A 16,227-nucleotide genomic window follows, 5' to 3' on the forward strand; every position below is an offset into this window, starting at 1 on the left:
GTGCGGTGGGGGCCCGCCTCCCCCGGCGCCTGGACCCACAGCGGCTGGCTGCCGAGATCCTCTCCTACAAGTCCCAGCACCCCAGTGAGTGACGGCCTGCACCCCCAGGGCCGCCCACACTCCCAGGGCTCTCAGGCCCCGAGCCCCCTGGAGGCTGGACAGAGGGAGGATTAAAGTAGGGAAGAGAACCCACAAACCAAAGATACCGTAGGATTGGTCCTGGCCCATGCGGCCCCTCGGCCAGCTGTCCGTCTGTCCGATGGGTCAGGAGCGATCACCCTGTTGATACACATTGTATCTCTGTCGTTAAGGAGACGCTGCCAGTAACGGCTGTCGGTCCGTGGCTGAGGCCCAAACCCTCTTTTCTCTCGGAGGACGGGGAAGAAAGTCGGGGAGCAGAGGCCTGGCTGGGGCCTGTGCGCGGCCCCCATCTCCGCCCCGTCCCCGGGATGCCGGCCTCGGCTGGCTAGTTGGGCACTGTGTGTCCGCCCGCTAAGGGCCCTTCTAAGCCAATGAGGCCTCCTCTGTGCCCTCTCTCTGGGCACGAGGCTTCATGTTAGTAAGCAAGATGCTTCTTATTAACCCAGTCTCATCGCCCCTGCCAGGTGTTGGGGCCCTCTGTCCCCATCCTCCCTCCTCTGCTCAGACTCCCGCCCCCCCCATAGGTGGGGTCAGGTGTGAACCATGGACACCTTCCCAAATGCATCAATAAAGTATAACGTGAACCCTTGTAAGAGGCCATGGCCTTTGTCACCGCGGGGGTTTGGGCTGGCCTTTGGTGACTGCACACCTACTCCCCCCTGGTACGGGGCTGCCACTCCACACCAGCTCTGACCCTTCTCCGGAAGGAAGGTGTCCAGGTTCGCCCGGAAGTGCTTGGTCCCCTTGGAGCCGGCACATCTTCCCTGAGGCCTTGGGCTGGGCACGGCGGCGGCTGTGGCACAGGGCAGGGGTGGGGCTGGGGAGGTGTAGAAGGGTGGAGAGTTCCGGGCTGGACCCCGGCCTGGGGGTAAGGCAGCAGGATCCAGCATGGCTGGCAGCGGTCTGAGGCCCAGCAGGGCGAGAAACGCCGGGCATGTGTGGGTGCACACCCAGAACCCTGAAAGGAGGTAGAAGGGGCTGTGGCGTGCCCGTGCTTCCTCCTTCCCCTGGCTGGCAAGTCCACACACCTGCTAGCCAAAAATAGACAGGGTTGGGAGTTCTGTGAGTGCAGCATGGGAGGAGTGGCCCCGGGGACAGGACCGGGCTGACCTGGCTGAGAAGGGCTGTGGGAGCCCTCGGTGCCCAGCTGCGACCCCATCCTCCCAACAGCGCTGTGTGCCAGAGCCAGGGCGCGACCGGGCAGGGAGTGCTGGGCAGCAGCCGGCAGGGTGATGCCCAGGTGACCGGGAGATCAGGCCCTGGTCCCAAATCCAGGAAGAGCCTCTGCTACTGTTAGGTCCTTCAGGGCAGGCGACGGCCCCTCTCTGGGTCTCGGTCTCCTCAGCAGTGAAATGGGTCACAGTGGAGCCCCTTACACGGCTCCCAAGGGACAGCATGTTGGGTAGGTGGGCAAAGGCCTGACACAGTGAGACCCCGCTTAGAGTCTCTGGGGATGGGGCTCTGGACTCCCACGTGGCCGACCCCTATTTGAGTCCTGGACCTGGTAGTGTGCTATCTCTGGTCAAATTAAAAAAGAATAATAACAAATAAAATTAAATAAATAGTCATTTCTTTTCTTTCTCTCTCGCTTTTTTTTTTTTTTTTTTTGAGAGTGTTTTGCTATAAGGGCATGTGCACTCACCAGAAAGAGACAGACAGAAAGTGAGAAATCACCCCCCAAGGGGGATGGCCATGCCACAATCCCTTCTCCATTCTCCTCTCGGGATCTTGGGCATTCACGCACACCCGCCTGGCGTGAGTTTTAAGCCACCAGGTCTGGGACTCGAACCGAGGTCAACTACGTGGGAGTCCTATGTCACAGCCATTATGCAATCTGCTGTCCCCAGTAATTTCTTTTAAAAAAAAATAGTTTCGGGGACCAGCAGTTAGCGTAATGGCTATGTCGCTGGACTTCCACGTAGTTGACCGCGGTTTGCGTCCTGGACCCGGTGGCTTAAAACTCACGCCAGGCGGGTGTGCGTGAATGCCCAAGATCCCGAGAGGAGAATGGAGAAGGGATTGTGGCATGGCCATCCTCCCGGGGGATGATTTCTCGCTTTCTGTCTCTCTATCTCTGTCTGTCTGGTGAGTGCATGTGCCCTATAGCGAAAACTCTCCAAAAAAAAAAAAAAAAAAGAAAAAATAGTTTCTGGGGCCCAGCCTGGTGATAGTCCATGGTGTACTGGACTACAGTGCTGCAAGTCACATGGCCATCCACAGGTTTGGACCCCAGAGTTGGCCTGCAAACAGGCCAGGCTCCCGGGGTTCCAAAGAGCTGCAGGGCTGGGGGAAGGGGGCCACGGCAGGCCGAGCCCGTCAAGGTGCTCTCCCTCTCGTGTGTGTGCACACATGCTATTATGAGAATAAGCAAACACAAAAATAAAGGACCAGCCCCACAGCCTAGGGTTAAGGGAGGTAGGGCCCACGTGGCCAACCGTTTGAGTCCTGGCCCTAGCAGCTTGAAAAACACTCCAGGCACGTGTGTGCCTGCCCCAAATCCTGCTAGGATGCAGAAATGGAGAAGAGGCTGCAGCGTGACCACACCTCCCCGGGGAGGCTTTCACCGCATCCTCTCTGGTGAGCACGTGCACCCTCTAGCAGAAATAAAACGAAACAGTTAGGAAACCTCTAACATCACTTACTGCGGGTACCATGTCAAACTTCACAGCAGCCCCTAGTAAGAGCAATACATCCCTTTTCTGTTTTTCTTTTTTCTGCAGATAAGAAAATAGGATGTGAGTGTTAACTATTTTAAATGAAAAGCAAGGCCTTCAGATGACCTGCAGCCATGCCATCAGGAAGGGGCAATGGAGGAGACCCAGTGTTAGTAATTCCATCTTCGAACATCTCACCTGCTCTGTATTTATTTTTTCTGAGCTTCTGTAATACGTATGAGTTTTTCGTTTGTTTCTTTCTTTTTTTAGTTTTGCTATAAGGTGCATGCGCTTACTGGGGGGGAGACAGAGTGAGAAGGAAAGTGGGAAATCACCCTCGGGGTGGCCACGCCCCAACCCCTTCTCCTCCATTCTCTCAGGATCTTGGACATGCATGCACACAAATCCAGTATGTTTTTAAGGTGCTCAGTGCAGAACCACACAGCAGCAGCCATGGGGGATCCAACCACCTCAGCTCTGCACCACCCCCTGGCCCCGCATTTGTGTTCGTACTTTTAGAACTGTGTTCGCACAGGACAGATGCACGGCGTGTTGAAGGCGCACTCCCTGCCCAAGGTCCCCACCTTATCCTGTGCCCTGAATGTTCTTGAGAAGCCTGCATTTAAGGTAAGAATCAATGTGCAACACAAACAGCTTCTTGAAAAACCCTAACCCCTACGAGGGACTTCACGGTGCCCTGCTTCTGTGGCTTCCAGCCTCCCTAGGAATTTTATCTGCCAAAAAAAAGTCATTCCCTTATTAAATATCTTTTTTCAATCCAGAACTGGATTCCCGATTGAAAGGCTATTTATGGGGTTCCATTTGTTTTTATGGGACAGGAAGTTAAAATACCGGACTGTCCGGGTCATTATCAGCCACTTGGCAATGCCCAGTGACTTGCCCAAGGTCCCACAGAGGAGGACAGGCTGCGGCAGGACCTTGAGTATTGGTCCTCTGGCTCCCCAACTGGAGGGAGGGAGGGCCCCAGAGGCTAGTTTCAGCGACTCAGGGACGAGGGTATGCCCACAGCCCCAAACCTCACAGTCCCTTAGGTTCCCAACATTCACAGAATCACTCCAATGGCATGGCAATGACTGACCCACCCACCTGCTCAGTAGCCCCACCGCCAAGCCCCGTCTCAGCACACCATGGTGGCTTCTGGGTCGCCTGGAAGGAGTGACCCCTCTTCCCCGTTCCCATACCATCTGCCCCCTGGCCATAGACTTTTGAGTTCGCGCTTGTTTCTTAGTTTTTGTTTTAATATGCCAGAGGGCATGCATGAGAGAGACAGAGAGACAAACGCCCCACCTCCTGGTCATGCTGCCATCCTTTTTCCTCCAGTTTGCCAAGCCGCCAGGCTCCTGGGACACGGGCATGCCAGGGCTGGGACTTGGACCCTTGGTGAGCCTTGTGGGATCTGGCTTCCTCTGCACGGTGCTAACCGCTGCCCTGTGAGGCTGGCCTTTGTTTCTACACTTGCTTCTTGACCAGAGCTGAACTCGGTCATGTGCTGCTTCTGCTTCTGTGAGGGGGGTGGGTCCACAGGCAGATGGATGGCAGTGGGCAGCCGCCCAGCTGGCAGTAGTTGATGTCCGCAGCCAGGGTCCGGCCCTGCTGGTGCACTGGTAGTCACCGACAGGATAGCAGCACCCACGTGGCAGCTGCTAGCCGGGGCTGGCTCCAGGGAGGACCGGGTCACTTCAGTTCTCTCAGCCTCAGCTTGCATCCTGGGCTTTCCCAGAAGTCTGCCCACCCGGGCCAGCTGTCCGGGCTTTGGAGCCTCCCCTCCAGACTTTCTCAATCTGGCTTCCGAGCAGCGCTGCTCAGAGGTTGCCAGGCCCAGTGTCCAAGATGTTTTTCCCCCTACAACTTGGGTTTGAACTCCCAAATCTTCCCCACTGCCCACTCAAGCAGCTTCAGTAGGAGACATTTACTCACAGGGCCTCGGTCTCCCCCCTTGTAAAAGTCGCCCAGTGGCCCATGCCTCTCTCTAGATTTGCCCAGAGGACACTCCAGTTCAGTGGGGACCACTGGACCCGGAGAAGGCCTGGTGAGGCCCAGTCACCAGCTGCGTAGCCCCCGGCAACTCGCTGCCCTCCCAGAGCCTCAGGCCAGAGCGTGGTTTCCTGGACGGAAGCTCGAGCCTGGGAGAGCCCTGGGAGGGTGGCTGCTCCCTTGCTTCATCCCGGTGTTCCTGGTTCCAGGAGCCCAGAAGCTGATGGGGAAACCAGAGGCTATGCAAATGCCGCCGCTGTGTTGGGAAATGCTGGGGAGCTCGGAGCACAGCTGCCTGCCTTCCCCCACGCCCTGCCCCACCCGGGGCTCTCACCAGCAGGGGCCTGGCCCTGCATTTTCTTACATGCCCTATCTCGCACACACTAAGGCTGTCTGTCCTCGAGAAGCCCCCAGCCCACAACCGGGTGAACAACCCCTGCTCTGGACGGCAGCCCACTTGGCCGACTCCTCCAGGCTGGAGGAGAGCCAGCTGTCCCTAAAGATGGGGCACCTACACTAAAAACAGCTGTCCCAAGGCTCTCAAGGCTGCTAACACCCCAAACACTGCTCATCTCCCCCCGGGGCAGAGGCCAGCCTCAGCTGCCACTTCCTCCCACTTCCGACCAGCAGAGGGTGCCCTCCCTCCTTCTCTGGCTCTGGGAAAAGCCAGGTTGTCTTGGCTCCACGGAAGGGCAAGCCCTCTGCTCTGAGGAAGTGGTGGGCAGGTGGTGAATGGCATAATGCAGGAGTCTCAAGGGACATGCTGGAGTCAGGAGGACAGAGGTGGTGCCGTCAGCCTGAGCCCTGGGCCCCGCTGTCACCACGGGCTCCTTCCCCAAAAGCAGGCAGCCTGAGGACCCTGGCACTTTGGCCCTCACTCCCTGGACCTCGCTTCCTAGCAGAGCGGGCGGAGTAGAGTGGTAGGGCCTGTTCTGGGACCTCCTGCTTCATGGGAAGGAGTGGGAGGTTTGGCTGAAAGAAGCAGGAAGTAGGCCTGCCACTGAGGAAATCCAAGCCATCCCAGGCCATGCCTGTAAATCCTTCCGGCTAGTTCCTGGAGGGGGAGGAGGCCCCAGGCTGTCACAGTGGGTGTGGCCTCCTGAGGCTGCTGGTGATCTAAACTGCTCTCCCGTTTGAGACACAGCATCCAAACTAGGAGGGGGAGGCGCAGGCACCCCGCCTCGCCCACACCAGTGAGCTCTGGCTGGGAGGTCGGCCACTGGGAACGGTCCCAAGGCTCTGATGCTGCCGTTCTCCAAGGAGCCTCGCCGAAAGCCAGGGGTGCTCCCGGCGCGCTGCCTGCCACCTGCCGGCACCTCCTGGTATTACTGCCTAGTCACCGTGGCCACCAGCACAGGCCAGGAGGGAAGGGCCTGGAGAGAATCTAAGACAAATACTGGGAGAAGTGCAAAGGCAGAAGCAGGGAGCTCTGAACGGCGTTTGCAGCACCAGCTGGAAAGCAGCAGCAGAAGTCACTGCCGGGCCTCTACCCAGTCCAGACCTCCCGGGGACAATTACCCAGGAAAAATGCTCAGAACGGGAGTGTAAGCAAACCTCGCTTGCCGAACACGCTTCGGTACCCTCTGCGTGTTCTAACGGTCTGCGTGCTCGGGCCCCCCCCCACCCCCCGCCAGAGTGTCTCTGTTGAAATAATACTCCTGGGACCAACAGATGGCGTAATGGTTATGTCACTGGACTCCCAGGGAGCTGACCTCGGTTGCAGTCCCAGACCTGGCAGTTTAAAGCTCATGCCGGGCACGTGTCCATGCATGCCCAAAATCCTGAGAGGAGAACGGAGAAGGGGTTGTGGTGTGGCCATCTCGTCTGGGGGGGTGATTTCTCACTTTCTCTTCTCTGTCTCTTTAGTGAGCACACATGCCCTGTAGCAGAAATCTCTCTCAGAAATAAAACACTGACCCCTAAGGCAATGGTACTAAGAGGTGAGTCCTTGGGACCAGCAGATGGTATAATGGTTACGTGGCTGGACTCCCATGTAGTCGACTGTAGTTCGAGTCCAGGATCCAGCGGCATGTGAAACTCATGCCGGGCACGTGTACGTGCATGCCCAAAGTCCCAAGAGGAGAATAGAAGGGAATGTGGCCTATGGCTCCTGGGGAGGTGATTTCTCTCTTGCTGTCACTGTTTCTGTGTCCCTGGTGAGTACACATGCCCTATAGCAAAAATTTCTCTGGGGAAAATAAAAGGTGAGGCTGTTGGGGGGGCCGGGGGGTTAGATTACGAGCCCTCAGGAACAGGTTAGTGCTCTTAGAGGACAGGCCTGGAGGAACGTGTTCCCCTTCTACGGCAGGGACCGTGTGTGAGCCGGAAACTGAGCCTCTGTCGGATACTTGTGACAGTGTCCTCGCCTGTCACGTCATAGCCTTGGAACTTTTTGGGGTTTTTTTTGAGAACTTTTTGCTATAGTGTGCGTGTGCTCACCAGAAAGAGAAAGACAGAGAGAAATCACCCCCTGGGGGGATGGTCATGCCACAATCCCTTCTCCATTCTCCTCTCGGGATCTTGGGCACGCATGCACATGGCCTGGCGTGAGTTTAAGACACCAAGTTCGGGACTCAAACTGCAGTCAACTACATGGGAGTCCAGTGACATAGCCATTACGCCAACTGTTGGTCCCCACAGCCTCAGAACTTTTAAGAAATGTTTTTGGTTCCTAAGTTGCTCAGTTTACGGGGCTTGTATCTGTTTTTGTTATTGGGTGAGTATACTTACCAAAGAGACAGAGAGAAAGTGAGAAATCACTCCCAGAGGGAATGGCCAGGCCACATTCCCATCTCAACTCTCCTCTCGAGATTTTGAGCACACACACATACCTGGTTTGTTTTCCAAGCTGCCAGATCTGGGACTTGAACCATGGAGTCGGCCATGTGGAATCCAGACGCCTTTAGCACCACGCCAGCTGGATGGCCCAGTTTGTGAACAAGCGAAGACACGTGTAGTAAATACTCGAAAGCCCGCCGGGCCAGGATGAAGATGAGTTACGGAGCCGGGATGTGATGCTGGGAAGAACCGCACTGGCCAGGCAGTTTATCCTGAGTGAGCAGTGAACACCGGTGCTCACCGCACACCTCCGACCTCCGTGTACTATAACCACGCCTGCTGCCACTGTTACAGATCAGAGTGACTAAACGTCAGCAGTGGCATTCGTTGGTAAGTGACCTGCGGTACCAATGAGCATTCTCTAACACACTCACAGCGCACACTGGGCGAGGCCTGATCCCCTCCCTGCCCTGCGTCCTACACACCTTCCCTCTCCCCTGAAGAGTCCTGCCCTGCCAGGGGCCACGGTCTCACCACAGCCCACCTCAGGGGCGACTTCCTGGACTCTACAGAAGCAGATTTTCTAAGTGAAAGCTTTGTTTCAAATCACGACGCTTACCACTTAGAAAATTGGGACCAGCAGTTGGCGTGATGGCTATGTCGCTGGACTCCCATGTAGTCGAGCATGGTTCGAGTCCCAGATCTGGTGGCCTACACTCACCAGGCACGTGTGCGTGCGTGCCCAAAATCCCCAGAGGAGAATGGAGAAGGGATTGCAGTGTGGCCATTCCCCCGGGGGGTGACTTCTTGCTGTCTCTCTGTCTCTGTCTTTCTGGCGAGCGCACATGCCCTATAGCAAAAACCTCTCCAAAAAAATATAATAAAACATAAATAAACTACTACTGATTCAGGGTCACCAACTGAGATGGACACAGGAATGAGAAGTGTATCTTCTCATAAGCCCAGTTCTCACATGTGCCTGGCCTCCGTAGGCCCTGAACCCACCATCCTGGGAGAATGTGTGGAGAGCAGCACAGTCCCACACTCTCTCCACGCTTCACCCAAACCTGCAGTACCCTCCAGCTGGGGCTTCAGATGTGGGGTTTCTTTGTCATTGCCAGAGGGCGCACGGACCAGCTGGTGATGTGGTGATTAAGGCATCTGGATCCCACATGGTCAGCTGAGTGGTTCGAGTCCTGGATGTTGCGGCTTGAGAAACACATTGGGCATGTTTGCACGTGTCCAAAATCCAGAGGAGAATGGAGAAGGGACTGCGGCAAGCCAACCCCCATGGGCTGCTCTCCCACTTTCCCTGTCTCTCTAGCAATCACACACACCCTATAGCAACTTACATAAAACAAAACGGAGGGTACACGCACTCGGCAGAGACGGGCGGGTGAGGGAGGTGGAAAGCAATCCCAGTCGGGGGTGTGGCCACACTGCAATCTCCTCTCACTTCTCCCTCCTGCTGGGATCTGGCGCATGTGCATACATGTGCCCGGCATGTTTTCCAAGCTGTAGGGGCGAGGCCTAAACTGCTCAGTCAGCCACGTGGCATCTGGCTCCTTTAATCACCAGGCCACAGGGTTAGGACCAGATGTGAATTTTTTTAAGTGTGAAAATGCCTCAGTAATTTGGAGTAAGGTTGAAAGGCAGAGGATTCAGAATAAATGCAATAACTCAAGAGTGTTTCAAAATACACTCAACTGCTTCCAAGCTTAGGCTATTATTTTAATTCTCTTATGTAAAGCATATGTCAAGATGTCAAGAATACTCTTCATAGAATACTTACAGGATATGTTTATCACTCCAGCGGTCAAAAACTCAGGTTAGAGCTGGAAATAATTCTGATGCCTGCTTCCTACTCTTCCAATAGGAGGGATTTTCTTCTTTACTTTTTTTTTGGAGAGGTTTTTGCTATAGGGCGTGTGCACTCGCCAGAAAGACAGAGAGAGACATAGAGACAGAAAGCGAGAAATCATCCCCCAGGGGGCATGGCCACGCCGCAATCCCTTCTCCTTCATTCTCCTCTCGGGATCTTGGGTACGCATGCACACGGCATGAATTTAAGCCACTGGATCCGGGACTCGAACCACGGTTGAATACATGGGAGTCCAGCAACATAGCCATTATGCCAAGTGCTGGTCCCCAGAGGGATTTTCTTCTAAGCAAACTGTAATTTCAAGTGTAGAGAGCACACTGGACATACGTAATTACCAACCAGTCTCTCCCAGCACCCTCAGACATGCACACATAGACGCATCAGGTCAGCTTTGAAGTCTAGGCTCTCTGAGTCAACACTGGCCTTTTCTAAATTCATTAGCTTCTGTGCGGCCCCTCACCTATGCCCCAAATGGCCTCAAGTCTATAACCCTGTGGGCTGTTCCTGCTCTTCATCTTCTACTTGGAAGGTCAGATGGAGTTTACTTCTCCAATCCCACAGAAGAGTACCTTTGAGGTGCCTCATGAGGCTCTGTATTGGCACCTTCCTCCCAGTATAAAAAAATATATGTGTATGTGTGCGTGTGTGTGTGTGTATTTATATGTATACACACACACACACACACACATTTATGTATACAGCTACAGAAGGCCTGAACTTTTGTCTCATACCTACCAAAAGGAACAAACAACCTATAACCTACTCCGATCTTAAGAGAGGAGGACAAAGTACAGAAAAATAGGGCTGGCCCCACGGCCTAGTGGTGAAGGGAGCGGGACCACGCGGCTGACCACTGGGTGTGCGCGCACGTGTGCCCAACGTCCAACTGCAATGCAGAATGAAGAAAGGTCTGCAGCATGGCCACACCCCGCTCCCTCTCTGGAGCATATGCACCCTATGGCAAATTAAAAAAGAAAAAGAAGAAAAAAATTTACTCCAATGGTACGAGCAGGACTCCCACTTCCTGTTTAGTCCTGGATTGTGGATTACAAAACAAGAAACGAGGGACATATCACATACCACAGGAGTCTACCTCTTGCAAATGTGGCTCCAGTTTTTAAAACTTAAGAGGTTAGGTTTTTGCCTTAGGGCACAAGCACTGGGGGAGGGGTAAGACAGTGAAAGGAAAAATGAGAAAGCACCCCCCACCCAGAGGGGATGGCCACGCCACAATCCCTTCTCCTCCATGGATCTTGAACACACACGCACATGCACATGCACCCAGCACAATTTTCAAGCCACTGGGTCCAGGACTTGAACCATGGTTGGCCATGTGGGAGTCTAGCAAAAAAACCACTGTGCCATCTGCTGGTCCCTTTGCTCTAGTTTTCTTTAAACCGTTTTCTATTCCTACAGCATGTAGCAAAGTTCCATTCCAAAGCCAGCCAGATCAGTGAGGGCAAGCCCAGAAAGATGCCTTCTCACTAGTCCAGGATGGGGGCTGCCGAGATGCCAGGACACTGGCCATCAGCCCACTACCTCCACCAAATATTCCCGATGGGGACTGTGAGGGCAAGTGCCACCCGAACTAGCTCGTTCCTCTGCATTTGTTCTTTTCATTAATGACTTGGTCAAAGCCTCGTTTTCCCTTAAAGTCAAGTACATTCAGTTTAAAACCCAAATTCAATGTGGCATGGGGCAAGACAGTGGCTGGTAATAACCCAATGACCTGTGATGCTAAACCCCGAGTTTCCGGCTCACATCCCAAGGCTTCCCTGTATGCACCAGGGGGTGTGTATGTGTGTGGTGGTCCAGGCTGACTGAAGCTGGAGGAAGACTCTGGATGGCATGGGGACCATGTTGGGGGCCCAGGACTCGAACTGCAGTCAGCCAGATGGAAGTCCAGCACCGTAACCACTATACCTGCTGGCCCCAACACTTAATGCCTTTTTCCCAGTGTAAGGGAACCTGAGCGCTCGCTCAGGACTTGAGTCTCTCCAGCTGTCCAGGAACGCTGCAAGGACCTCGGGTCCATAATAAGACTTTATGGAGACAAAGGTGAAAGCGAGTCATCCATCACTACCATTATTTACCCAAGGGTAAACTCATACACACACTATGCTTCTGAATATGAACAGTGCATCGTTCACAGGGCGTTCTTAATGCCACTACATCACCAGCAAATGCCAAACCAGGAGAGTGGGAACTACTTTCAGGCCTGCTGTGCACCCTCCTCAGAGTTCAGGGAACTGCAGGTGCCCCATTCCTCCCTCCCGGAAAAAAAAGACCAACTGACAAAAAAGATACAGAATGCTTCTGGTTTTGTTTTTTCTTATTTCTTTTTCAGGAACAATCGAAATATAAGAAACTATTTCCTTAAAAACACTGACATTGGAGCTCTGTTACCAAAGACATCTAAATAGTCAAAAAACAAAAACAAAAACAAAAAAACATTTTGAGAACAAGAGTGAAAGCTTTTGCACACCTGACAAGGTAGACTGGTTTTTAGAACAGACGCCATCAATATTCAGCCCTACCGGTATTCTCACAAATGAAACGTTATTTTTCTTATAAAGACGTGGACTCAAGTCAGAACTACAACAAGGTACAGTCAAAGGAAGGTGAGGTCCCCCGTCTTACCCTGGACTGACCCATGGCAGAGGATCTGAGTCAAACAGTGTCTCTGCTCAGACCGCTCGGAGCCTCTGCGGGCGGGCACTTGGCATCTGGTACACAGAAGCTTCTCAGGTGGCCATGCGCACCAGTGGCGGGGGCTGCTCCCCAGCAACCCCTTGCCCATAGAGCCCTGCACTTGGCTCAGAATGCCATACATTATCAATTTTTAGTGTAATTTTGAGCCTTTTCGTATGCTTTGGTGATTTTCAGAGCAATATTTAATCAGGAAAATACGAGCAAAGAGAGACGAGGTAAAAAAAGAAATTTCCATAAGGCATGATATGAATAAATAAGTGAAAAAAAAATAATCTCAAGTTTAAGAGTAAAGCATGAGAAGTCAAAACCTGGGAGATTTTATTTATACAAAAGAATAAAAATATCTATTTTTAAAAAGACTGATTTAAACTTATGTTTTAGCTTTTCTTGCTCCTCGAACATGAAACTGCTTCTAACACAGAAAGATTCAAGATAGGGAAGGTAATTATTAAATAAATACTCTTCACCTTTCCCCTGAAAGAAAACAAAGAGCCAAGTTTCCCATTACGGTAAAGCAGATCCTTCTCAGTTAAGAATATTGGCAACTGCATGGAACAGATGATCAGATAGGTCAGCGGGAAGGTATGCGCTGTACAAAAGCATTACAAAAAGTTTCAAAAGAAAACAAGATGGTAAAAACAACATTTAAAAACAAAACGAAACACAAAACCAAATAAGAAAATGCCAGAGATCTCCAGCCCCCATCTGAAACGAGACTTGTGTTGTACTTTCGGCATAAAACAAAAGCGGAGAGCATTTCTCGATGGGTGTCACAGATGAAGCTGGGGCCAGCCAGGTGGGGGAGACACTCATTCTCAGAAGGAGGAACGCAGTTAGAAACACGCCAGGGCTCTAACCGTGTCTCGGGCTTCCTGCAATTCCAGTACTAACGAGGACACAAAGTAAAGGACCCGATGTCTTACGGCAAGGACGTGTCACCACCGTGGAACAAACTACTTAGGCACAGGCACCGGGTCTGGGAGAGCGGGGGTGGTCACGCACTCAGGTGAGGGGTGTGTCTCTGTGAGGTCGGAGAAGGGCAGCAGGGCTCCACAGCCTGGAAGCTTCTGCTCTAAGGTATCTTCTAATAGTCCTAAAGAGAGAAAAACGAAAGACCCAGCTTACTCTCAGAGGAACACTGGTTTGACCCTAACAAGAAAAAAACAATTTCTGCTAAGGGATTACTCTGTAGCTAAAGATTCTATTTCAAATAGAATGTATACTACTGCACATCTGAAAACATCCTATCTTCCGAGTCCATAATGGGATCAAAACATCTACTCTGCTTTTACTAGACCAAATATTTAGAAAGAGCTAGTATCGGGTACAGCAGGCATGGTGGTTAAGGTGCTAGACTCCCACACGGCCGACTGCGATTTGAATCCCAGACCTGGCAGCTTCCTTTCTCACTCTCCCTCTCTTTCTCTGTTGCTCTCTGGTGAGCACACGTGCCCTTTAGCAAATACAAAATAATAATAATAAGTAAAATTAAATAATGTTAATGTTTAATCTTTTTTTTTAAGAGCTAGTATTAACAACTTACTATTTAATCAGCGGGAATTTTTTGTCAGTAGAAATATATGGGATGGGGCCAGCAGGTAGCATGGTGATTGAGGCACTGGACTCCCACATGGCCAACTGCGGTTCAAGTCCCAGACCTGGCAGCTTGCTTTCTCACTTTCCCTCTCTCTCTTGCTCTCTCTATCTTTCTCTGGTGAGCACACATGCCCTGTAGCAAATTAAAAAATAATGATAAATAAAATTAAGTAAACAATTCTTTGAAATTCAACCATGGTTTGAGTCCCAAACCCAGTGGCTTAAAACTCTTACCAGGTACCTGTGCATGTGTGCCCAAAATCCTAAGAGAAGAATGGAGAAGGGCTTACAGTGTGGCCAACCCCCTTAGGGGGTGATTTCTCACTTTCTGTCTCTCTGTCTCTCTCTGGTGAGTCCACGCTCCCTATAGTAAAAATCTCTCAAAAAAATAAAAATTAAAAAAAATTTCTTTAAATGTATGGGATGATGAACATATTAATTAAACTGATTTGCTCATTACATGTTACATTCATCAAAATCACAGTACTCTAGAAATATGTACAAGTACTATGTATCAATTAAAAATTATAACGTACGTGACCTCTTTATTACTCCAAAGTATTAAAAAATTAAATGACACCTAAAAGTTAAAGTGTATACAGACAGACTCCCCAGACTTAAAAATAAGACTCGTGAGCCCAGATGAGAAACCCAAGCTTGGAAGACAGATGCATTCTTCTCATCATTTACAAAACTGCCAGCCTCTCTGAGGTGGTCTGGCTGATACTTACAGCTCGTGGCTTTTTGTTTAACTTCAGATCGATCCTGTGACAGAAAACAAGATATGTGCACTTTAATGTACAGAAAAAGGGCTCAAGGATCAGCTACTGCATAGGGCACAAGCTATAACAAAGACTATTCGGTTAAGTCAAATCCACATTCTTCATTAGACTACGTCGTATTTAGTTGTTTACCCAGATATCATTAGGCAAGTATTAAAAAGTATGAGCAGAGAGTGCTGCCGTAAGGCAGACTCAGATAACCCGCAGTTACAGAAGTTGGATCGCTTTTTAAAAACGATTCCATGTTGCACGTTAGCGAGGCGGGGTTAAGAGAGCGTGCTCTGCGTTGCGGCGTTAGCTCTGTTAACCAGGCACCGAAAATCACCGGGACGTGGTGATTAAGAACAGGGAAGAGACTAGGAGTTTGTATTTCTGGTCATGAAACACAAAATAAATTAAATGAATTTCCACTTTTAAATCTTTCCAAAGCAAAATATCAAGATCTTAAAATTATTAATCTCCTTATGCAGCAAAGCCAGAAAAATCAATTTAAATATGAATGAAAGTAAAGGTTATCTATTTAAAAAGAAATTAAAATGCATAAAAGTGAAGTGTACTTAATTTTGCTTAAGTTATTAAATAAAATGTTACCTCGTCACGTTTTTCTGTTTTTAAAAAAAACTTCCCAGCCTAACCTAATATACATACCTACAATTAAACAGATAAACTATGGGTTAGAAAGGTCTCAAAAAGGCACACTGATGTCTACACACTAAACAACACAGCACAAATACTAATGCAAATCAAACTTACTCAAAGTCATAATCAAACATGCCAGACGGGCTGAGGGGCAGCATTTGAAAGGAAGAAAGCAATAGAAATTAATACACTAATTGAACAAATTAGTCGATTAGCCACCCTAGCAAGATTTGTAGAAACACAATCAGCTTTAAGAATCTTAAGCAATAAAAGTGTCAAACATCAAAGCACCAAAGACTTCTGTGTTCTGGAGGTTCCCTTCCCTCAATGGATTTCGTATCAGAAGCATAGACTACAAAAGGAAAAGTTATTTCATTAGGAAACTACAGATACCTAGAGCCCTTGTATTAGCCACCAGATTCAGAGTTAGAACTTGAAAAATATTGAATTGTATTGAAAAATATAATTAGGGTATTAGAGGAGACAGAGAAAAGTTCAGTCATAAAGTAAAAGGCCCTTTACAAGGCAGTACTCAACAACGGCATAATATACTTGCACGGAAATCAAAGACGACACATTCTCAACTTTTAAACCAGCAAGTCCTTCCTAACGTTTTACTCGGGTCACATATTCTACAGCTGTCCAGGGAACACGGTGCTCCTTTCTATGGCATCCGTCCTTGGCCAAGGGTTGGGCCAACAGCTCAGTGGAGGCGTCTCATGCCTCAAACTGAAGATGGGATTCCCCTGTCCCCTAAATGGTCATGGCAGTGAGCTACTGAGGTGAGGGCCACGGCGACCGAAAATAATACCTGCCCGTGGGCAGGGCCCCCATTCGAACAGAGGAGAGCTGGTGTCCGGACGTGCCAGGCCCAGGGACCTGGAGGGAGCAGGACCAAGGAGGAGCCGGGAGCCCGCAGTGTGCACGGTCGCAGGGTCTGCTCCGGGCAGGCCTCGGGCACTGGCAGCCACTGGCAGGGCCGCACCAGCTGCTCAGCGGGCACCCGTGCCTCCCAGCGGGCACAGGTGGTTAAACACGCAAATGGCCC

General features: G+C 50.9%; 2 protein-coding genes across 2 annotated transcripts in view; one reads left to right on the forward strand and one right to left on the reverse strand.

Moving 5' to 3' along the window:
- ZC3H12A (zinc finger CCCH-type containing 12A) overlaps positions 1 to 1,644 on the forward strand; it is a gene marked incomplete in the record, with an annotated part of 10,378 nt that extends 8,734 nt beyond the window's left edge. Inside the window, 1 exon segment of the mRNA XM_014591631.2 lies at positions 30 to 1,644. Coding sequence (XP_014447117.1) covers positions 30 to 92 — 63 coding nt within the window.
- Positions 1,645 to 11,770: 10,126 nt separating this feature from the next.
- The window catches only part of MEAF6 (MYST/Esa1 associated factor 6), a gene marked incomplete at its 5' end in the record, with an annotated part of 26,383 nt that continues 21,926 nt past the window's right edge, over positions 11,771 to 16,227 (reverse strand). The window contains 3 exon segments of the mRNA XM_014591621.2: positions 11,771 to 13,255; positions 14,490 to 14,523; positions 15,294 to 15,323. Of these exon segments, the coding sequence (XP_014447107.1) occupies positions 13,247 to 13,255; positions 14,490 to 14,523; positions 15,294 to 15,323 (73 nt within the window).

Source organism: Tupaia chinensis, unplaced genomic scaffold, assembly GCF_000334495.1.
Source record: "Tupaia chinensis unplaced genomic scaffold, TupChi_1.0 Scaffold000604_1, whole genome shotgun sequence".
NCBI classification, from domain to species: Eukaryota; Metazoa; Chordata; class Mammalia; order Scandentia; family Tupaiidae; genus Tupaia; species Tupaia belangeri.